The following is a 23,358-nucleotide window of genomic DNA, read 5'->3' on the forward strand; positions in this document are numbered from 1 at the left end:
CACTAGGCACTACTCCCCTCATCAAATCTGTCTTCTCTCAGTGCTGTACCTTCCCTGACAACTTCATACTTGTAAGCATCAACATTTATGTTAGAAGAGACCCACTGTCACAGATTATAGGAAAGAAGAGCATGGATATTTCAGTCAGCATGCTTTGTTTTGAGGAAGAGAAGTCTATATCAAGGCTGTGCACAGTCTTACCACTCCCTTCAGTTGGTTTTAAGCTGATGTGGAACTGGCTAGACAGTGACAAATTGTCAGACTGAAGCCTCACCAGTCTGTAGTCTAAAAAAGTCCTTTTAAGGCATAATGTCTTAGTGGTTGTTTCTGTACCATGGTCTGTACGTATTCTAATGTGTTTTCTAAAGGTTGTAGCAGTGGCAAAGGAGTAATTTTTCTATGGGTTCATCCCACTCTGCTGCTGTGGTGTTTAAAGGCTTGCTAGCTACCATATGGCCAGGCATGCCATTTGCACATTTGGTACTCCTGATCCTGGCTCAGGATGCTTGCATCTCAGGGACAGTATGATAGGCCTTGACCATTTGGTCCGTGACAATGTGTGACTTTAAATGTCAGTAGTGCTGCAGAGCACTACTCTAGTGGGTCATGACCCATCAGCCAGGGAAGCACTTATCCCTGTCCCTTTAAGGAGTCTTTGTGGGGGAGGGGAGTCAAATGTGAAAAAAGAAAAAAACAGGCATTTCCAGTTTCACAACAAAAGCCAGAAGTGCCTGTTAAACCGGAAATGCCCTTTCCCCCCTTTTTCACAATTACAGAGGCTTGGAGAACCCTGCAGAGGGTTCTGCAGACCCTCAGACCTTTCAGGAACCCAGTGCTGGTTGGAGGTAAGTAAAAAACAAACCCCTCCTGTTCCTGGCAGCAGCGTGATCCTGGGCATCGTGTTGTTGCAATCCCCCTGCTTTGGGAGCCAGTGCTATACTGTGAACTGATAGAAAAAGTGACTTCCATGCCACTGTTGAAATGCAGAAAGGACAACTGAGTTAAAAGCAGAAGAATGATGAATAAGTTTGTTCATAATTGGTTTTTTCTTCCCCCAAAAATGAATTACTGAAGTTATCCTATTATACCATATGTAGTTTCTCCATTTTGGTTTATTTAAAAGGCTTTAAAATAAAGGGCTTCAAATGCATAAAATAGTCTTGTAAGTCAAACTTCAGTGTTCCTATAATGGGTTTCTGTTTGTTTATCGTCTGAGAGGCTTCTAATTTGTTCTGCCTGAATTGCTTTCAGCATGGAAATGCATATGTTCTTGTGTTTCAGATTGGGGAATTTGTGTACCTGGTGGAAGGAACATGTGGCTTACCATTGCCTTCAGGCTTACTTCCAATGGATAGCCCAAATGTTCTGTGCATTAGCAGTCTGTTAGAAGGTAGAGTGAATGGGGGGGGGGGAGAGATAAAATTGTTTTTGCAGTATATTAAACTTCAGATGCAATAAATATAGAAAAAAGTGAGACATTATGCAATTGAAATCTGTAAAATGCCACGACACATATAACATAATTGTTTCCTTTTCTGGCTCCGCAAATGGTAGTCAAACATTTTTTATTTGGCTTACAAATTACTTATCGCCCACACATCTTTTCTTGCCACATGCCAGCTCTCTGCTGGTACAAATAACCTAGGATTATTTTCAATATTTTCCATCTATCATTTTCTGTTAGCCTCTTTCCTGGATGTCTCAGCATTGTATATATGCAGCATATGGTTATGACTTGAGTTATATGAGCACTGTGCCTGACGAATGTTCCAGATTCAAAGTATTCAAATTTGATATATGTAGGTATATCCTGACCATTTGTCAAAGCCATATGAAATGCCATTGAAGGAAAAAAAAAAATCTTCAAGCTGTAATGCTTTGAAATGTGCTAGGCCCCGAAACCTGTTTATAGCTCTTTTTAGCTAATGTTTTATACTGCATTACTTCTGTAATTTGGCTTCCCATCAAATTTGTAGACTTCGTGCAGTTGGTATCTTCCACACCGGCTGCCACCAGAATTTATTGCTGACTGATAATGACCACAAGCTGGCAATCCATACAGACGATAGTCAAAGGAGAACGAAAGGTTACTTATTCAGTAATTGTAATTCTCAAAGATAATGGCCTGTATAGTCTTCATTCACTTTGCATGGATCCATACAGCAAATTATCTTGAAAGAGCTACAGTTACTGCTGAAGTGACCTTTCTTTCATGAGTTGTGATTCAGATATAGTCCTGCATGTCCATTTAATGAGATCCAAACAGCCCTATCAGCAAGGGATTGATGTTCAGTGTGCCCCTAGGCATCTCCAAAACAGAACACACACTGATATGGTAGTTTGAAAGAGAAATATAGTGCAGTTCTTTAGCATCGTTAGGTCAGAAATATACAGTGTTGGCAACAGGACATATAAAGCCTCTTAACAGGTCAGTTGACCCTCATCTCTTAATTGCGTTCCATTTTTACATACTCTGCTTTTGTTCTTTTGCTTGCTTCTGAAGAAGAAATCCAGCAGCTATTTGAATAGGTCCTGGCAATGAGTTTTCATCATACTTATTTACAAATGCATTGACCATTAGGCTGCAATCCTGTACAGATTTTCCTAAGAGTAAGCCCCATTGGACACAACGGGACATTTGAGTAGACATGAATAAGATTGTGCTGTAGTTCTGTTTACATCACTTCCCAAACACTAGTCATACTATCAGGTTCTTCCCTGTTGATTTTGGCCATTTCATGGCTTGCAAAAGTCAGTCAGAAGTGGTTTAGAAAAGAACAGAAATTGTCCTTATATTGTCTTACTATGAAAAAGTGAGGATTAAACTCATCCTGATAGTTTAAAATGTAGAGAAGTGAGGCAAAACTCTAAACCTGTTTTACCAGCATTGCAGTTCTGTTTCTGTTTAAGGACCCAATCCTGTGGGCCTTTGGAAACGGTGCTGAGCTCTAGCACTGATGCTAGGTGTTGTAAATGTGCTGTGAAGCATGTTTTCAGCACTGTAGAAGGAGGGAGCGCTGGCGTTGGGCCTGCGCCAGGAGGTGGATGCTGTGCAGCCGCTGGAGCTAAGAAAGACTACTGAGTGATGGTGCAGCATTTTGGGGCATGGGGGAGATGTTCCAGAGTGGGGGGAGGAACCGGTCTAGGAGGGGGATAGGACCAGCAGAGGCCTCCTCCACCTAATTTTATTCTCCATGCTGGGCTGAAAAGCCCAACATGAATGTTCTCAAGTCTGCACTGTCAAAATAGCTGGTGCAGACTTGAGAAAGCCCCATTGAGGGGCCTGTGCCTTTACGTGGGGGAAGGGAGCGAATCCCCCTTTCCTCAAGGAGAGGTGGCTTCCATTCATCATTTTGGTGACATTGTTCCTTCAGGCGCTGGTAAGGTTAGGATTGGGCTACCTGTCACCTGCTTTTATGTGATAGGCTAGAAACTAGTTAGTTCAGTTCTGTGTCCCACAGCATGGTAGAGGTTTGCAAAATAAATTGAAGATAAAGAGTGGCCAACATTTTTCTGGCAGGGCTCCTGTGTCTTTAGGAGCTCTCCTACCTGAAGAAATTTTAACAGGTGAAAGTTTTCATTTAACCACTATGCCAGGAAAAAGCTTCATCTGCTGCATTTGTGTGTATCATAGCTATTAGAGGCAGAAGAGCCCTGCCAGAAAATAAGCTTGCAAGACTTTTCCTTTTTGGACTATGGAAGGGTTCATCTTGTCTGCTTTCTCTACCACAGTGCTTGGGCTGTAACTCCTCATGCAGAGGAAGGAGTAGCCACTGGTGCATCTGCAAGCAATTTAGCATCTGCATAGTACAGCTATGCCATAGAAGAGGATTTTTTGATGGAAGAGTTCCAGTTCTGCCCTGTGCATGACATTCTACAGGCCACTGGAATGGCCTTACTTTGCACAGCAGCAGAGCAATGCAGGAGAAATGAGATGTGGCATTAACCTTTCTATAAATCTTCATTTTGTGTTTTTGCATTTTGAATAAAGCATTACTTGGAGACACATAGGCATCTGACAAGTGGCTATGTTTATTGCAGGTCAAAGTGAAAGGGAGCCAGTGCTTTTCCTGAAATGCTGTCTTACCAGTGGGCTTCAGGAGAATCTGAAGGTCCCTCTGATCAATGAAGCTAGAGAGAAGGCTCTGGCTCTTGCTGCACAACAGCTCATGTCTGCTGTGGAGTATGAGCGAAGAAAGGTCACAGGGACCCTGGAGAGCAGCAGTGTTCGAGTTGCAGTTGCTGCTTTAGGACTATCAAGAGTGGAGGTAAAAACACTATTGCCTGAAAAGATTATTATAATTTTGCTTCTTTCCTTAAATATAAAGCTGATTGAAAAGCGAAGCATTTATTATATACCTCACAGTCTGAAAAGACACTGTTTTGTTACTTTATGATCAGAATAACAATGATAGTAAATGGGACTTACTCCTGGGTAAGTGTGGGACCAATTGTAGCCAAAGATTGTCAAAAATTTCTCTACTTGATGTCACTTCTGGTGGTACCTGAGAGATTTTCATTCTAAAAAGTGGGTCCCGGTGCTAAATGTGTGAGAACCACTGTTCTATTATAAAATTGCCAAAACCAAAAGTTTGCTTTTGAGAGGCATCCTCCTACACTGCAGTGAGCATCCCAGTATACACACCAGCCTGGAGTGCTTGTGCATAATTCCTGCGCATCTGGTTGCTGTATGGCTTCAAACATTGACAAGGGCTTAAAAAAAGTCCCCCCAAAATTTTAAAAAAGGGTGCAAGTGCAGACTCAACAGCTACACATGCCTGAACCAAACTCAGAAAAATAGTGTCAAGTTTGCAAATGAATTCTAATTTAGAAACTTCATATTCAAAATGACCTCCATTTTAAGCTGTTGGTACCAATGAAGACATTATACAGGCATCCCCTGTATCCACGGGGGGATACATTCCTGCTGCTACTGTGGATACCTGCACTACAGATAGCGAGTCCTCCTCAAATTCAGCCTGTCATGCTCATTACTCACCTCTCTTTGATTGCAAACACTTTGCAAAAAAAAAGATTTTTCTTCCAGGAAAGAGACCATGAAAACCTAGATTTGTAGCTGCTAGCTGGGGTCTCCAAACTTTTCAGCACAAGGGCCGCATAATATATCTGGCATGATGTAGAGGGCTAGAAAAATATAAATTTAGAATTTAAATACATACATTAGAGACATAAGTCTGAGGGGCAAAAATGGACAGGGAATCCCAACAGGGGAAAAAAGGCAAACGAACCAAGCCTCACAGGGCTCTCCACCCTTCCCCAACGATCAGAAATACAAAGACAAATAAATCTGAGGGGCAAAAAAGGACAAAACAGGGAATCCCAAATTGTTTCCAAACAGAGAGGAAAAAACAGCAAATGAACGTAGGCAAACATGGCTCTCCACTCACCCCCCTCCCCCGTTGACCAGAACTACAGAGCCAAATAAATGAGGGGCAAAAATGGACAGAGCAGGGAATCCAAAACTGTTTTTAAACTGGGAGGAGGAGAGGAGGCTACAGACAAACCCAGGCACACATGGCTCTCCCCTTACACTCCCTCCCCCATGACCAGAACTACACAGGCAAATAAATGAGGGGTGAAAATGGACAAAGCAGGGAATCCAAAACTGTTTGCAAACAGAGGGAGAAGAAAAGGTAAACAAGCCCAGGCACACATGGCTCTCTGCTCACCCTTTTCCAGCCTGATTGCAATACCTCTCAGGTTCCATAGAGTCCCAGGATAGATGCTGCCCCCACATGCAGCCCAGCTCCTCCTCCTTCCTAGCAGGCTGCTGTCACTGCAAGCACTGCCTCTAAATCTCTGGAGGTGGTGCTTCCCCATGTGGTTCTTGTAGAGATCTGCAAGTCTTGCAAGAGCTCTGCAAACCTCGCCTTTGCTTGGTTGGGCTTCTCTGTGGGCCAGAAGGCTAGAGAATTCCTGCAGGCCGGATGGGGAGTCCTCATGGACTTTGGAGACCTATGTGCTAGAGGAATGCTATAGAACAGGGGTGCCCAAACCCCAGCCCTGGGGCCACTTGCAGCCCTTGAGAACTCCCAATCCGGCCCGCAGGGAGCCCCCAGTCTCCAATGAGCCTCTGGCCCTTTGGAGACTTGCTGGAGCCCACGCTGGCCCAACACAACTGCTCTTAGCATGACGGCTGACCTCTTGCGTGAGCTGTGGGACGAGGGCTCCCTTCACTGCTTGCTGTTTCACATCTGTGTTGCAGCAGTGGCAGGAAAGGAAAGACTGACCTTGCTTTGTGCAAAGCTTTTTGTAGGCCTTGAGTTATTGCAAGCATTCATTCATATGTTCTATCTCTAATATATTCATTTATGTAAATTTATTCAAATTTGAAATGTAAATTAATTTTTTTCTCCCGGCCCCCAACACAGTGTCAGAGAGATGATGTGGCCCTCTTGCCAAAAGGTTTGGACACCCCTACTATAGAAGGTGACAGCGAAAAACGCTAACAGGAATTGGACAGCAGAAAACTTCTTGATAGTGTTCATGCTGTTGCCTACTATAGTGTTTCTCAGGCTGCTACGAGTCTTGGTTCTCACTGTTCCTATTCCAAAGCAGAAAGAAGAAAAATCTTTTTACAAACCATTTGCAAATGAAAAGAGATGAATCATGAACAGGGGGTGGGGGGAGATATGAGAACCATGGAGAAGTGAAACAACTGATAGGGTACCCATGGACATGGTGGAGGGGGGGGGCTGTATTCCTGAGTTCCTGAACACAGGAGTTTGGGAACATACTATGGGTTTGCATGCTTTCTCCTTTCCTCTGCAAATTCTCACCTTCCTATCAGTATAGTGTTACATCTGCATCAGTATTAACGACGATTAATGCTAGCAATAAAGCTAGCCATCTGTTTCCCAGCCACTTGATAAGCTGAGCATTATCACACTTTTGCTACTGCTCAAAAATCTGGGGAAGTACAATGTATAATAATGCCGGACTTACTGTGCAGATGGAGGCCACAATAGAGCTGCTGCACATGTGAGATTACCATGTTATATTGGCTACCTGTTTACACCCTGGAAAACTGTAGAGAGTTTATGTCCCTTTTGGAATCTCTGTAAGAATTGTTTGATAATTGCCAACAGATATATTAGTAGTTAAGTTTATTCAGGGTGACCATTTGTCCAGAAATCCCCGGACCTGTCCTCTTTTCCCACTTCTTATTTTTGAATACTCCTGCTCTATCACGGTTGTCTGTTTTTTTCTATCTGTGTTCATTTTACACTCCTTACAGAGCTCTGTGCTTCTTTGATGCCAATGTTTTAATTCAAGAGGCTGAACTTTGCTGCCTGAGGAGGGATTTTGGTCTCATGGGAAACCCAAACCAACCTCAGCCTCTCCACCACTTGTGATGTTTGCAGTGGACTGCACTGCACTACAGTGGGCTGGCTTGTTGCAGGGGTTGGGGGGGGGAGAGAGAGAGTGCATGTGTCTTTTGAGTGAGTGGAGATAGGGTCCTGCGGGGAGGGGCTCCTCGGAAGTTCACTTGTTGCAGGGATGGGAGGCGGGGGAGGGAGAGAGAGTGTGTGTGCATGTATGTAGAGTGAGTAAAACGGGTGCTGGTGGGCTCCTTGAAAGTTTGATCTGATGCTTCTGGCAAGGATGAGAAGGGGGAGAGAGAGAGAGAGAGCAGCATTTAACAAGCGGCAGAGCACTGAAAATCATTCATGGCTCTGTGGAACTGATAGGGCAAGTTCTGCCCCCATTCTGCCTCCTAAAATTGGATAGCAGATAATCCCACTTCTCTCTCAAATTTTTTTTGTGTTTTTGTCTTGAAATGATGCAGACTCAGTGTCTCATTTTATATTGTGAGGAAGAGAGGAAGGTGCGCGCATGTTAGGAGCTTGTAAAAGTGGCTTGTAAACGAGAGTATCTTCCTCTGTTATCAATTTTGTAGGGCCTGATGGTATCATGGTGTTGGAAGGTTGTCACTGAATTATTTTGGTTGTTTAGTTTAATGGTGTTGGTTTGTGCCTTTTTTTGGTTTTTTATCATTGTTGTTTTAAAAATTACTAATACAGTTTACTAATACAGTTTAAAATTTAATATTGTAATATAGTGTTTAAACACATGAAATCAATATACAGATTGAGACTAATTATTCGCGTGGGTTCCGTTACAAGCACTCTCGTGGATGGCAAAAAACGTACTATAACAAAATCAATTTAAAAAACAAAGTTTCTTAACTGATTTAAAAACAGCCTTGCTGACCTTTGTGATGTAAGATAAGAGTCATTAACAAGACAATCCATCAATCAGTCCTCTTCCAAGTGCTTAGAGAGTCGCTTCACTCTGCCCCTCCCTTCACCAATGCAAAGGGATCACCCTTCTTTCATGTGCTCAGGGGGAAGGGAGGGGTCCTCTGGAGAGAGAAGGATTGATGGATTGTCAACCAGCTGCCTTCTCTCTCTCTCATTAAGGAGGCTATTGTTAAAGGACTGTTCAGTTTTTTAAACTGATTTTAAAGGGGTGCATTTCCCCCTTCTCCAGGGATCAGCACATTCCTTCTCATTTGCAGGGGCCATTTGTGTTGAGTTAAATCCATGTATAAAAAATCCATGTATAAATAGGCTGGACCTGTATAAGTGTTTTTAGTTTTTATTTTGTCATGTTCTACATTTTTCTTGAATATCCTACATTTTGGGGTGTCTTATCCTTTTTCAGTTATGTTATCTGGTCACCCTGAGCTCATTAATCCTTCATCTAGGGCCCAATCCAACTCTCCAGCTCCAATGCAGCCCCAAGGCAAAGGAACAAACATTTCCTTAACTTGAAGATGTCTTCATACATAAGAACAGCCCCACTGGATCAGGCCATAGGCCCATCTAGTCCAGCTTCCCGTATCTCACAGCGGCCCACCAAATGCCCCAGGGAGCACACCAGATAACAAGAGACCTGCATCCTGGTGCCCTCCCTTGCATTGGCATTCTGACATAGCCCATTTCTAAAATCAGGAGGGTGCACAAACACAACATGGTTTGTAACCCATAATGGATTTTTCCTCCAGAAACTTGTCCAATCCCCTTTTAAAGGCGTCCAGGCCAGATGCCGTCACCACATCCTGCAGCAAGGAGTTCCACAGACCGACCACAAGCTGAGTAAAGAAATATTTTCTTTTGTCTGCCCTAATCCTCCCAACACTCAATTTAAATGGATGTTTAACACCTGGTTCTGGTGTTATGTGAGAGTGTAAAGAGCATCTCTCTATCCACTTTATCCTTCCCCTGCATAATTTTGTATGTTTCAATCATGTCCCTTTTTTTTACCTCTTTTCTAGGCTGAAGAGGCCCAAACGACGTAGCCTTTCCTCATAAGGAAGGTGCCCCAGCCCAGTAATCATCTTAGTCGCTCTCTTTTGCACCTTTTCCATTTCCACTATGTCCTTTTTAGATGTGGTGCCCAGAACTGGACACAATACTCCAGGTGTGGCCTTACCATTGATTTCATGCCTGTCACCTCCCTCAGCAAACCATATTTCATAGTTTGAACTTTAGCTTGACTTCTGATTACAGAAATTTTAAACAAGAAAACACTTTAAAGCTTCTATATTCTGGCAGAGAGGCATTCCTGTCCCTTTTGGAATTGCCCGTCCCATGACATTGGAGACAGGGCCAGCTAGACATGTGATTTCTCTTTAGCAGAGGGACATCCAGTCTCCCAGACCAGTCCTGCCTTGTGCTGGAGCGGCAGGGTTTGTGCTGAGCTCTTGCTGGCTCAGCATTTAGCTAACTAGTATTAGACAGTTATTTTATTTTTCTCCTTCAGATTAAATGGAATTCCGGAACTGGGAAGGATATTCACTTGAGACTTTGGAGAGCTGTTACCAACCTGGAGTAGATGATAATAGGCAAAATCATCCAGGAATTATTAACCTTTAGGGCCTAATTGTTTGAGTGATTGTTATGTGTATTGCATTGCATTTTTCAGTTGATTCTCCTTTCCGACTATTATATTCTTATCTGCAGAATGGAAAACTAAAAGTTGCACCTTTTAATCTTGCCTCTCCATTTCGTGCCATTCCACTGAGTTGTCCTGTGAGCCACTGCACTTTGTTTTTGCACACATAATAGATTTCCCCCATGTGCACATCTTACATGTGTCTTAGAAAACACTTTGTAAAAATTTGGTCTCAAAGGGCGTCTAGTTGATTGCCCAACACTGTAGGCTATTTCTGGGGACAGGAACAAAAGCAGTTCACATTTAACTGGTACTTCAGCAGGTATCTATTCATGTTCTTATGATGTTTTTGAATCTCTCTGTCCTCTCTTTAGATCAGTGTTTGAAAATGTTGTTCCCTAACCAATACCTGTGTCTGGTAAATACCCTTCTTCTCTCTTTGCACTCAGATGGGAGTGGGCTTTTGCAGAAGCTAGATTGCAACTGAATTGTCCAGGTCTAGGGTCCTGCTGTACTTTTGACTAGAATATTTATTTTAGTCTTTCTGTCTGCACCTAATAGAGCCTCAGCATCATGGCTCCTAGTGGTTTTCAGCATTTTTAGGTGTTATTTTTAGTCCTTTGACAATGCCCTACAACATAGATAGGTTGAAGCGTTAGGAATAGTTAGACTTAGGGCACAATCCTAACCCACTTTCCAGCACCGACATAAGGGCAATGCAGCTCCTAGGTAAGGAAACAAATATTCCCTTACTTTGAGGAGGCCTCCATGAGTGCCACCCAACTGCAGGACACAGCACATGCCCCATTGGCACCGCTATGCCAGTGTTGGAAAGTGGATTAGGATTTTGGCCTTAGTGAATGAGGTTTCGTAACCCAAAGAAGGAACCTTTCACTCTGTGGTAGTTCTGGCCACAAAAGCCTCAGTTCCTAAATCACAGATTTGGTGCATGCTGGTTGGGGGGGGGGGGAGGGAATGTGTGGATAGCATTGAAAAAGTTACTGTCCCTGGTAAAAAAGGACAGGTAGATATTAGTAAGAGGATAAGCTTATGCTACAAGGTATCTTGTACAACATATCACTATTCTTCTTTCCAAAATAATTTTTTTCTAACTTTCAGAAGTTTTAAATTTAATAAAAAATGTACTTTTACATTTCAGATGAAAGTAGCTTAATCTTCATATGCTGCAGTCATGTACCAATAACAATACCCAGGAGTAGACACTGTCAAGTATTTGCTGAGTGATTACATTGCTGTGGAGAGCTCTTTTTTCCCTTGTGCACAAACACATTTTGCAACCATTTTGCATTTGTTTTTCCATTGACTTTTTTAAGAATCTAAATTAGATTTAATAGATAAACAGTATAGTTTCATAGTGAATTTGCAGTGAATTGATATTAAGGATGACAGAACTGGCTGCATGCTTAACATTTAGTTATTCTCATTCTTTACATTTTGTATACATGACATTCCTCTGTATTTGAACCTACTGACTGTTGATTCAAGCAGAAGGCATGTTTTATAGTACTCATGGTGAGCATAATGAAAATGTTAATGTAAGTTGAAATCTCAGGAGACTGGTAACCCACAGACTGAGCTATCAAATTCTTAAAGTCCAGGGTTTCAATAGTTAGAATATATTTTAAGAAATAATAACATAAAAATAATGGAATTTAGAATAATGGAATGCATTGTATGTCAAGATTAATAGGTTATCAGATATTTCAAGAGTTGATTCAGGAGAAAAATTCAGAAGCTATTTTTCAGACATATTTGTTGCAGAATACATTTAATAGATTAAAAAAATATTTTGGCTATGTATAATAAGCCATTGTAAAACTTAAATTCCAAAAATGGATCACAATATAATTTTGTATATTTATGAGGCACATAAAAGTCAATCTCTAGTGTAGGAATTACAGCACATTATTATTATTATTATTATTATTATTATTATTATTATTATTATTATTATTATTAAGCATATATAAATCTTGCTAATAATATTAAAGATCTTTTTGATACTTTAGAAACCTGAAGCTTGACCGCTAACAGTGGAATCTAGTGCATATCTACTCAGAAATAAGTCCTACTGACTTCAATGGATCTTACTCCCAAACAGGATTGCAAGCTAAATTTTGAATCAGTGTTGAAATGCACCTGTCCCTGTCACCCCAAATAAGGAGAAATCTTTACTTTGTAAATTACCTATGGATTTACAGAAGTGTTGAGTTTGGACTTGATACTTAGTGCTTAGAGCTGCACTTTTAAAAGCACTTGGTCAAATGGTGGTAAAACCAATACAGTTTTAGTATGGGTCCTCTTCAGGACTGAATTCTAACCCGAGAAGTAGTAAGAAATAGATCTGTAAATATCTATAGACATTACAAAGGAGTGTTGCAGATGCTGCTTGCACCTTTTCTTAGTAACTCTGCTGAGGCTGTATTGTGTTCAGCTTGCCGAACTTTGATTTTAGTTGAAAAGCACATGTATTTATGTTGAGCATCTTATCCACCACACACTGTGATAAACTATACATTTTTAAAGCTCCTTCTTAATATCCTGTTTCATTTTTGTACACTTCCATTAGAAAATAAAGAATCATGTTCCAAGGTTGAAGTGTATGTCTTTCAAGTCTCTGCAGATACACAACCCAATCCTGAGCTGCCCCGTGCGCAGTGCTGCAGCGGTGCCGAAAATGGCTGCCACTGCATCCTGCGTGCCCCAGGCAGCCACCACCGCCTCCTCGGAAGAAGGGGACTTTCATCCCCTTCCCCTGGGTAAAGCAAATAGCCCTGCAATAGGGCTACGCAATTCTACAACAACCCAAGGGTCGGTGTAGAATTCAGAGCTTCCGTGTCAGGTGGACAGCCCAACACAGAGGCTCCGGATCTGGTGGAACGAAACTCCCCTGTATACATTGATCAATATGTATACATTGATCTTGAATTTTTAAGGGAAAATGAGAGGTGGGGAGGAAGTGAGGGCACAAGAATGCAGCATTCAACCATTTTTGCTTAATCTGCTTTTGTACCTCCACATTCCAAAATTGCTTTTTAAAAACAGGAGAGCTTATATAGCCTTTTGAGGTTGTCTAAGTGTCGAACTCTTGCAAAAAGACACGGCAAATCTAAATGTGCTCACTGAACATGTGTTTATTCCCCCTATGACCTGCATGAGCAAACGTAACCAAACAGGCTTATAATTCATTAGTCAGGCATCAACTGTCAGTCTGGCAGAAATAGGAAAAGTACACCAATGATTTCCTAAAGAAATAGCGATTGTTAAAAGAGGTGGCAGGACCTGCAGTATCTTTATCTTGCGAAAGTGAGGGACATTACCTTTATTTTACAGAAGAGTAAGATGTATACATTATGAGCCTTAGCATTGTTTTGTTATAGCTTAGTGGAAGGAGCACCTGATAATTATGTCTGAAACAGTGTGGAAAAGGAATCCATTACTAATTATGAGGGAAGATTGCAGGGCATTCCCTGGAAAACTGAGATAAAATTCAAAGAGTGACTAGTCTGTAGAAAATGTTCATGGAAAAATTAATAAATTGATGTGTGTGCTAAAGCCTGCTTTTCTACTGCATACAGTTAAAACTTGCTGTGGGAGCTGAAAGTCAATTATGTTGTTCTCTTGCAATAAACATTGCGTGCGAAGCTTCATTACCAGTTATGCTGATGCAAGAGAGTCAAGAGTAGCAGGCATTGTTCTAGTACACTTTCTTTGACTCTTCAGAAAAACTTGAAGGGAAAACTAGTAAACGCATTTTTGAAATCACAAAACTAAGCTATGATTTCGACCAGGGGTGTCAAACATAAAGCCTGCAGGCTGGATGCAACCCTTGGAAGCTCTTCATTTGGCCCTTGGACTCTTCCAGCCCCACCAGAAGCTGCCGAGCTATGCTGAAGTGTCACTGCTGAAAGGGCAGCCCACATGATTAGGCTGTCCCATATCTTGAAAATAAGACAAAGGTTTTTTGCATTTTCTCTTCTGTTGTTTGCAGCTAATGAGTTACTAAGTGAGAGTTACCAAGGGCTCACTTCTGGTCATGACCGCTTCTGGGACTACTTCAGCAGCTCCCTTTCCTAATCTCTTGTTGCATTCCTCACTCCACAAAACAAAAAACAGCTATTGTAAAATGCATGTTAACCAGTGGAAATTGACCAAGAACCATGTATCTCAAATGGTTAGCACCACCCAGTTCAGTGTCAGGTCACTAACACCACTGTTCACTATGTCAGGTACAGGTGTACATCACTAAGCACTGTGACCCACCACAACCGCCTAACAAGTCACAGCTGGAAGTACCCACCACTAATCACCATGCCAGACACTTAGCAGAACCCACTACTATTCACCATGCCAGACACTTAAGAACCCCGACTGCCACATCCATCACCAGAAAAAAACCAACATAAACAGGCTTGATTTCTCACCTGGTTGGTCCCCTGAATATTACTGGCTCTGCAGGGAAGTGTCACACATGCAGGTCCTGCTGGACTAGGCGGAGAGCCTGGATCCCAATTCAGCCTAGCCTGAGCTGAGTGAACCAAGAGCTCCCCACGTCTGGAGGGGGAGGATAGACCAACCTAAACAGAACCTAATGCTCCTGGATGATACTTGGTCCCTTTTTGTGTACTTGGGGGCTCTCCCAGCAGCCTTCCATGCTGATTCCTAGAGAGTGGGCTCTCCCTGTCTTGCCCAGTCAGAAGCACCCAGAAGAGAGAGACAGTGTCTCCTCAGGCCTGGTGACTTTCTCTTTAGCATCACCCACTGGCTCTCTGTTGGGCTGCCCCCTGGTAACATGAAACACCCCAGAATTTTGAGGAAAAATCATCCACAATGAAATACAGCTGCACAACGATTTCATCACACAGCCCCTATACTGCCCCCCCAGGTGCTTACCTGCTCTTTGGGGTGTGCAGTCTGGATCAGATGCCAGCAGGACAGCACAGGTCTTCCCACTGATGCTACTTACTCTCTGGGCATTGCAACGTGCTTTACGTCACATTTGCGACATCCTAGGCCGGCACAGTAGTCGCTGCATTGGTTTCAGCTTCAGTTAGAACTGAATGTTTCCTTCCGGCACACTCAAACAACATGTATGTGAACCTCGCAATGAAGATGCTTAGCATCAAACATACTTTGTTTAAAGGCTGTGTTCATTTCTTCTAGACAGAACACTTGAAACACCTTTCACCCATACAAACACACCCACATCCTTGAATCAATATCTAGACCCTGTGGCTTTTTTGCTGATTCAGGTGGGCACTAGAGCTGGGATTTTTTTAGCTGCAGCACTGAAATTATTACCATAACTACTGTCCAGAGAAAAGGAGGCCTACCTGGCTCTTGCTTCTTGTCTTCTGACATGTGGTGAAAACTTAACCTGTTTCAGCATGGATTTTCCCCTTAATAAGCCTGAAATTTTAGGCTGCCCTGAACTGCAAAAGGAGGCGCAGATATGCTTTTAAATTTGCTTTCATTTTTGGCAGTTAACTACTACTTGAAATATTCTGCGTTAGTGAGCACCTGATACCTTACAATGACAGCACACTTGAAAAGCAGGATGCAAACAAAAAACAGTATCTAAGGACACAGATTTATTAGCCACTATTCTTAACTTTACAGAGGTGAACTCTGGCAAATCCTGTATTGACTACTTGTGAAATTGTTCCTTTGACATCTTGTCTCTCTAAAATCAGTCTCTACAACAAATCAATTGTTGTAGCTTCATCAACAAATACTGTTCTCTTATTTACAGGGAGATTTTTTACAGAACTTTCCTGACTGCTTTCAAAAGTGTATTGAATACAGCGTGGAAGTTAGCATGCCGGAGTATTTTGAAATCCCTGAAAAAATATATATTCCTGTGTTGGCATCAAGCAGAGTTAATAATATACACCTGGAAAAAGGAAGTGATTGTTCTGTACAAGACACAGGTAAAAAAGCAGCTGATCATTAAACCGAAAAACACCAAAATCATGTATTCTGTGAAATGTCTCATACAGCGTCTATTAGGGTTTTTGCACCCAAAAACAATCAAACTCACCATCTGGTCTACTGCGAAAGGTTTCATTTCAGTCCTTGCACTGAGAAGGGAAACCTGGTATTTGGAAGAGTAAAAGCAGTTTGAAGTAGTTTGTGACTGCAGCAGACTAGAGAATTCTTTGCCCTTTTTCTGTATTCCTCTCCTCAAATCAGAGAGGGTGTGTATTGGCACTCTTTTTGCCAGAGGAGCTGCTCTTCCAGTTTTTTTAGGAGGCACCAGCATCAATGAAGCAATGAAGGCCTTGGTTATTTCCTCCAGTTACCTCAGAGCTGTGGCGTTGGGGGAGAAGTTAAGCAACTCTCCAAATTTCTGTTGTTGTAGCCTCAGCATATCACAAGATTGAGCATAATACAGCTTGCTAGTGAACCTACAAAAATATCTAAGGAAATGCTTGTTTTATTTAACACGCAAATGTTAAATAGCAGAAATTATGGCACAATGTTTTGCAGCATAGTCTTACTCCATTTTTTATTATTCATTTTTATTATTTATATTTTATTATTTTTATTTTGTTGTTATTCATGCTGTCGTTCCTTAGTGTTTTCATGGTTTGAACGAAAGTTTGAAGTTCATGTTACCTATGGGTTATCAGTGGTGTTCACACTGTTACAAAAATGTAAAGGAACTTTTGTTGTAGATACTCAATCAGCAAACTGTGGGTTGAGAACCACCAGTGCGTCATGAGCCAATTTTTGGTGGGTTGTGAAAAGTTTTTGAAATAAACAAAAAACGCAAAGGTTTTGAAATAAACCTTTTTTGCAATAAACAAAAAACGCAAGCACCCTTTGCTCAGTTTGCAGTTGGAAATTATTAGCTGAAATGCTAACCTGTGATATGAGGTAATTTTCATGCTCCTGAATTAAAATGTCTCATTTTTCTATTTTCTCGAATACAGTTTTTCTCAAACTGTGGGTCAGGATCCACTAGGTGGGTCCCCATTCTCTTCGCCCTCTCTCCGCCTGCCTCCCCCCTCCCCGTCACACCTCCTCCTCACCTCTCCCCCCACCCCACTTTCCTCTCCGTGACTCGGCAGTCCATGAGACTACCGAGCGGTGGAGGTCGGGTGCCCGGCTAGCTCTGACACTTCTGGCACGTTTGCGACATTGTGCCCCGGTGGAAAACTGGAGCGCCGAGCTCAGGATTGGGCTCTGTCTTCTCCAAAAGGGCTTGCATCTCAAAAAATAAAACTTAAGGATTGTGATTTAATATCCAGCATCCTAAGAATTTTTTCCAGTAGGTCTCCCACTGAAAGAAATAGAGTTGAGTTAACCGCTTTGTGAACTTTTTGTTGAAAAGCGGTATATAAATACCGTTGTTGTTGTTGTTGAGTAAATTGCTTTGAGAATACAGGATGTGTGATAGAATGACCAGTCAACAAGGCAAATGATCAGATTCAAGGACCAAAGTTTTTAGAATGAACAATATGGCTAGTGGAAAACTTAGCTTTGCGAACATTAAATATTTTGGAGACGGCAATGTGAAAATGCCTCAGACGTATTTGCCAGCTTCTTGACAAGATACTGTCATACATGCTAAATCTCAAGAGAGTTTTTGCCTTGATCTTGATATCAACTCGAGTTTTTCAGATATATACGTGGAAAGTATTTTTTCCACAGTTGTCTTTGTCTATTTCACATTGTTAATCATTGTTATCCTTGTGTCTTGAAGGTCAGATTAAAGCTCCTGTGAACCATAGCCATGGCAATGCAGGGTCAGCTTCAAGTCTGGCCTTTCCAGTATTCAAAGCATTCAACTGGAATTCACTGCATTTTGTTACATAAAAGCTCTGTTGCAGTGCAGACATGACATGAAGGGAATACAAAACGGTCTTTTCTTTAAAACTCTCAGTTCTTTTTTCCAGTTCTTTCTTTAAAAGCTACTTCAGTTTGTATCCTTACTCCTGAAGTTTAGCACCTGTGTACATTTCTGAATAAATTACTGCTAGTTGAAGTGTCACAGACATGCATCTTAAACTACCTAATATGTAATGTGTCAAAAAAACAATGTTAGCATATATATTCCAAATTTTGAATTCCATTTTGTAAAAATGTATGATTTGCCAGATCTTCCTAGCAACCAATATCCATCGACTGTGCTCTTTGGTTTAATTAATATGCACAAAATGCAGACTTGCTGATTCACATGGTACCCTGAACTGTGTGCTTGACGAGGTGTAGTAGAGAGAATAGGGACTGAACTTCTAGGTGATCACGAACTATTATGTAAATAAACATTGCATTAAAGAGTTGCAAAACACTAAGCAAAATTACAATTTTAAAAGTAAACAATTTCCTGTCTTATTTCCCTCCTCCAGATCATTAATTTTGTAGAGTTTAGCTAGTAATACCTACTTTATATTCACAGGCAGATATATCACTTTTGCAGGCTTTTTTTCCTATGCATATTGAAACATGGAGTTGAAGCCACCCTGTTGGTCAATAACCACAGGAACTGCTTTCCTTTCCCCATTTGGTTTATTTTTTAGGTCATGCCATCCTAGAGCTGGAAACTTTGTGCTACAAATATGACTGTTAGTGTTTTATCAGCTCCTGCTCCCCCCTAATCGCAGCATGATGTGCCAAAATTAGCAAATGATCATGCTATGGCAAGCTTCAGGTACTAATTCCTGCATACCGACCTGCTGTTAAAGTTACAAGAGCAAGCCAGGCCATTTTCTTTCTAGTCAATTGCCAATAGTGGCACCTAGCCTTTGGACCTATAAATGAGTGTATCGTTATATACTCTACAAAATTCTAATTAGTGATTGAATAATTTGCCTCCTATTTAGAGCTTATGGAGTGCTATTGAACTGTTATGATGCTGCCCTTTCTAATATACTCTTTCTTTCACTGTGTTTGTGTGAACTTAATGAGCCTTTTGCTAATTTTTTTTTAATTTTAATGTGGTGTGCTTCATGCTAAATCAATAGCAGTTCAGCAGTGTGAAACTAAAACAAGAGTGGATATTAGCTGAAGTAAAAAAAATTATCTTTTTAACTGCAATATTTTGCCTCTTCCAATATTTTTTTTCTTGCAATATGTTTTCAGTTGTAAAATTGTGTGCGTAGTAGTTGGTAACAACCGAATATACGCACTTGTCCCAGTCTGCTAGAACCTTTGCCATCTCCACTGCGTACTAGAGTAATTCCCAAATGGAAAACAAAATGGCATCCACAGCTTTCCCAGAGCTCCATAAGTGTATTGGAGCACTCACTATGGAAAATTTTATTGTGGCCATCAGGTTTATTACAAGGGCTCAGGACAGGTTACAGTATAAAGTCAGTGTAAATATTTTGCTCCCAATGTTTACTATCTATTGTGTTGTTTTTTTTTCAATTTTAAAACACTATTCCACTTCATGTTTTTGTAAAAACTTTTGCTGGCTTACAACAGAAATATAAATTACAATCCAACTACTGAAACACATTAGGTGGAATCCAGAAGAGTATTTGCATAGTGGCAGACATAAAGACCACTGCTCCCTCCTTCTCTTAGCAGCTTTCTGCACCCCTGGTTGCTCCTGATGGTTGCAGGACCCTCAGCAGTGGTGTGCGATGTGGAGTGGCAGAGGAGAGGAGGAAATCTCCAGAAAGTGAATGGGGGCTATGTGCCCTTCTTCCTGTAGGCCCCCAACATCCCATATCTGCCATTGCCAGGAGTCTTTCTAAGCCTTAGGAGTGACTTTTCAGGGATGAAAAAGGGATGTGGGGAGGAAGTGGTATAGAATCCAGTGGTTCTTAAACTGGTAGGTAATAACCCACCAGTTCGAGTAATGCTTCCCCGTCCCTTTATGGGGCAGGGGAAGAGGAGAGGCAGGGAAGCAATCCACAGGGTCATGTCCCTAAGGGGGGTGAAGGGGATGCTTTCACTTGCTTGGTGTCAGTGAGGGCTGCAGGAGGTGCAGGGAGCCCAGCGCATCCCTCTGCAGGGCTCCCCGAGGCTTGGAATCTTGAAATGGAGTGATTGCAGTGCACCTCCTGCAAACAGGAAGTGCTTTGCGATCTCTCCATTTCAAGATTCCAAGCCTCAGAGAGCGCTGCGGAGGGCTACGCTTTGCTCCCTGCACCTCCTGCAGCCTCCAGCAGCCCTCATTGACTACAGGTCAGTGAAAGTCTCCCCCCTTTGCCTACCTGAGGGATGCAATCCTGGAGATTGCTTCTTTGCTCTTGCTCCTGCCCCAGAAAGACTTACTGAGGGAGTAAACCTCCCTCAAAGTTTGAGAACCACTGTTGTAGAAGATAACCTGTGCTCATGCCACTGAGTGCTTATTTGGATGACATGTATCAACTGATGATGACATGTATCATCAAGATGATAAGCTGTTATCATCAGCTTAGTTCAGGGGTGTCCAGGCTTTTTGGTAGGAGGGCCACATCATCTCTCTGACAGTCGGGGGCTGGGGAAAAAAAGAATTAATTTACATTTCAAATTTGAATTAATTACATATATATTAGAGATGGAACTTATATGAATGAATGAAGGTCTTGCAATACATCAAGGTCTGTGAAAGACCTTGCACAAAGCAAGGCCGGCCTTTCCTTCACTGCCACTGCTGCATCACACAAATGAAACAACAAGCAGTGGAGAAAGCCCTCATCCCACAGCTCATGCAAGAGGTCAAACAGTCACCCTCACGCTGAGAGCAGTTGCTTCGGGCCAGCATGGGCTCCAGCAAGTCCTCAGAGGGCCAGAAGCTCATTGGAGACTGGGGACTCCCCATGGGCCTGATTGGGAGTCCCCGAGGGCCACAAGTGGCCCCTGGGCTGGGGTTTGGGCAACCTTGGCTTAGTTAAACCATGATGAAAATACTTGTTAATAATAATTTGTATAAAATGTATCGCTTTTCAACAAAAAGTTATTCAACAATACAGTTCTGTCCCCAAAGGGCTCACAATCTAAATATTTAATAGGTGCACTTTGGCCAAGGTGGTCCTTAAGATAATCTAGCCCCAGGTTGCTTAGATCAGCATCAGCACTCTGAAATGTGCCAAGATATATATTGGTAGCCAGTAGAGCTGATGTGAAAGGAGTTGCCGGTGGTTCTCTTGCAAATGATTTGCAGATGTGTATTTGACTATTGTAATTGAAGTTTCTGAACTGTGTTCAGAGGTAGCTCCATGTAGAGTGCAGTCAGTTATTTAACTTGGATGTGATTTAGCACATGCGTAACCATGGACAGGTCAGCCTTCTCCAGATAGGGCTGTAGTAGTTGTACTAGACCAGGGGTGTCCAAACTTTTTTGGCAGGAGGGCCACATCATCTCTCAGACACTGTGTCGGGGAAAAAAAGAATTAACATTTAAAATCTGAATAAATGTACATAAATGAATATATTAGAGAGGGAACTTACATGAATGAATGAAGGTCTCTTGATAGCTCAAGGCCTATAAAAGGCCTTGTGCAAAGCAAGGCCAGCCTTTCCTTCACTGCCGCTTCTTTGATGTGCAACAGTAAGCAGCAGAGAGAAAACTTGGCTTGCACAAGAGATCAAACAGTTGACCTTTGCACTGAGAACAGTTGCGTTGGGCCAGTGTGGACTTTAGCAAGTCTCTGTTGGGCCAGAGGCTCATTGGAGACTGGGGGCTCTCCGCAGGCCGGATTGGGGGTCCCCAAGGGCTGCAAATGGCCCCTGGGCCAAGGTTTGAGCACCCCTGTACTAGACAAAGATTTTTTTTTTTAAACCAACTACTGGTAAGTTATGAAACCTTGGTTGTCCAAGGTCAATTCCCAATCCAGGAGTACTCCCAGATTACACCTCTTCAGAGGATGTACAGACCCAGATTGGTTGCATCCCTCCATTATGATTGGCAGGATTACCTCACAACAGTACCTCCATTTTGTCTGTGTTAAGTATGAGCTTGTTTTTCTTCATCCAAACACTGGACAAGCCCCAAATGGAGATTCACAATTTTCACACCTACCTATTTTGTGGGTTATCCCTCTTGCAAATATTCCTGCCTCTCTTCCAATACTTTCCTAAGTTATGTATGTGTTTAATATGGGCTTTTGTTAATGCAATGCAGATAATTAAAATAAGTGAAAATGTATATGTATATGCATCATATATCAAGAAACAGCCCATAGTCTCTTACAAGTGTAATTTCAATTAGGTGTTAACAAAAACAAGCAGTGTTTATTATTCCATGCTACTTGTGTACTTGGTTACGTTGTATACACAACTGTTGGAGATAGCAGCTGCCCTCTTCCAGCTGTGTCTATATAAGCAGCTGGTTCATACTAAGATTTCTTCAGTTGTGTACCCAAGCATATCAATGAGTATTTTTATAGACTGAAGCACTGAGAATTTTATTTAGCTTGGAACTAGAGCCATGAAAGGTTGTAAGTAGCCAACGGGCATTGATATAACATGCTCCTGGAAGCTGGCATCAATATGGTGTAATGCAGCTATTCTCTCAAACTCTCACAATGACCCTAGCTCTGTACTGCTGGACCCCCCCACCAGAGTAGCTCTTCTGTTCAACCTGCAGAGGTCCTCCTTTCTCCAATCTCCTGACAGCAGCTTCTCCAGCTACTACAGCAATATCTTGGCCCTCAACACGTCTTGGGCATGGCAGCCACACAGCAATCTCCAGTGTCTCCAGCAGTCTCTCTTCCAGCAGTCTCCAGTCCATTCACCCATCTGTCCTTCAGTCAGTTAGTCCATCAGCAGTTCCAGTAGTCCATCAGCCGTTAGTTCCTCAGTCCATTAAGCCTTCAGTTTCCTTCCTCAAACTTTTCTCCTTCTGCTACCCACCAAACTCCCTTCATCAGGTGCTGCTTTTATCCCAGAGGGCCCTATTGCCTTTGAGTAGCTGCAGCTGTTCAGCACACTCACTGTAATCTAAGGGCCTGCTGTTAACCCCATGCTTGCCTGCTAGAACAAGGGGCCACTGTCAACACCACAGGAGATAGGAGATACCTATCTCCTCGAGGTATCTTTCGCAGTTCCATTACAGACACCAAAATCACCAAACTCTCAGGGAGAGTTTGGGAACTGCTATAAGTTGTTGCGAGGGTGGATCGCTGTGACACAATCGCCAGGATCATGGCAAATGGGTATGGAGATCCACCTGAATACAGCATGAGATGCCCTGTCCATAATCAGCAGCTAGGCATCAGTGTGGGTGGCTGAAGTGGGATCTGACTTCAAATATAAAACATTTTAGTGAGTAGGTTAAAATTACCTTGAAATATGGTACATTTTTCACATTTCTAGAGTTTGCAATATATACAAAAAAACCACCAAACAATTGTCCCCTACTAAACTTTGTGCCAGCTTAAAGTATTGCAAAAGGATTTGATATCTTTTCTAAAATTTATTACTTAGGCTAGCAAATCATTCTTAATATGTTGTCTTTTATGCTCACTAGACCCAGGG

General features: G+C 42.1%; 1 protein-coding gene across 1 annotated transcript in view; it reads left to right on the top strand.

The window, feature by feature from the left end:
• The window catches only part of CFAP47 (cilia and flagella associated protein 47), a 318,053-nt gene that overhangs the window by 127,931 nt on the left and 166,764 nt on the right, over positions 1-23,358 (top strand). Inside the window, exons 43-45 of the mRNA XM_066621307.1 lie at positions 1,282-1,390; positions 4,042-4,268; positions 15,695-15,872. Coding sequence (XP_066477404.1) covers positions 1,282-1,390; positions 4,042-4,268; positions 15,695-15,872 — 514 coding nt within the window. The remainder of the gene's footprint in view (positions 1-1,281; positions 1,391-4,041; positions 4,269-15,694; positions 15,873-23,358) is intronic.

The sequence above is a fragment of the Tiliqua scincoides genome, chromosome 3 (assembly GCF_035046505.1).
Source record: "Tiliqua scincoides isolate rTilSci1 chromosome 3, rTilSci1.hap2, whole genome shotgun sequence".
In the NCBI taxonomy this organism is placed as follows: Eukaryota; Metazoa; Chordata; class Lepidosauria; order Squamata; family Scincidae; genus Tiliqua; species Tiliqua scincoides.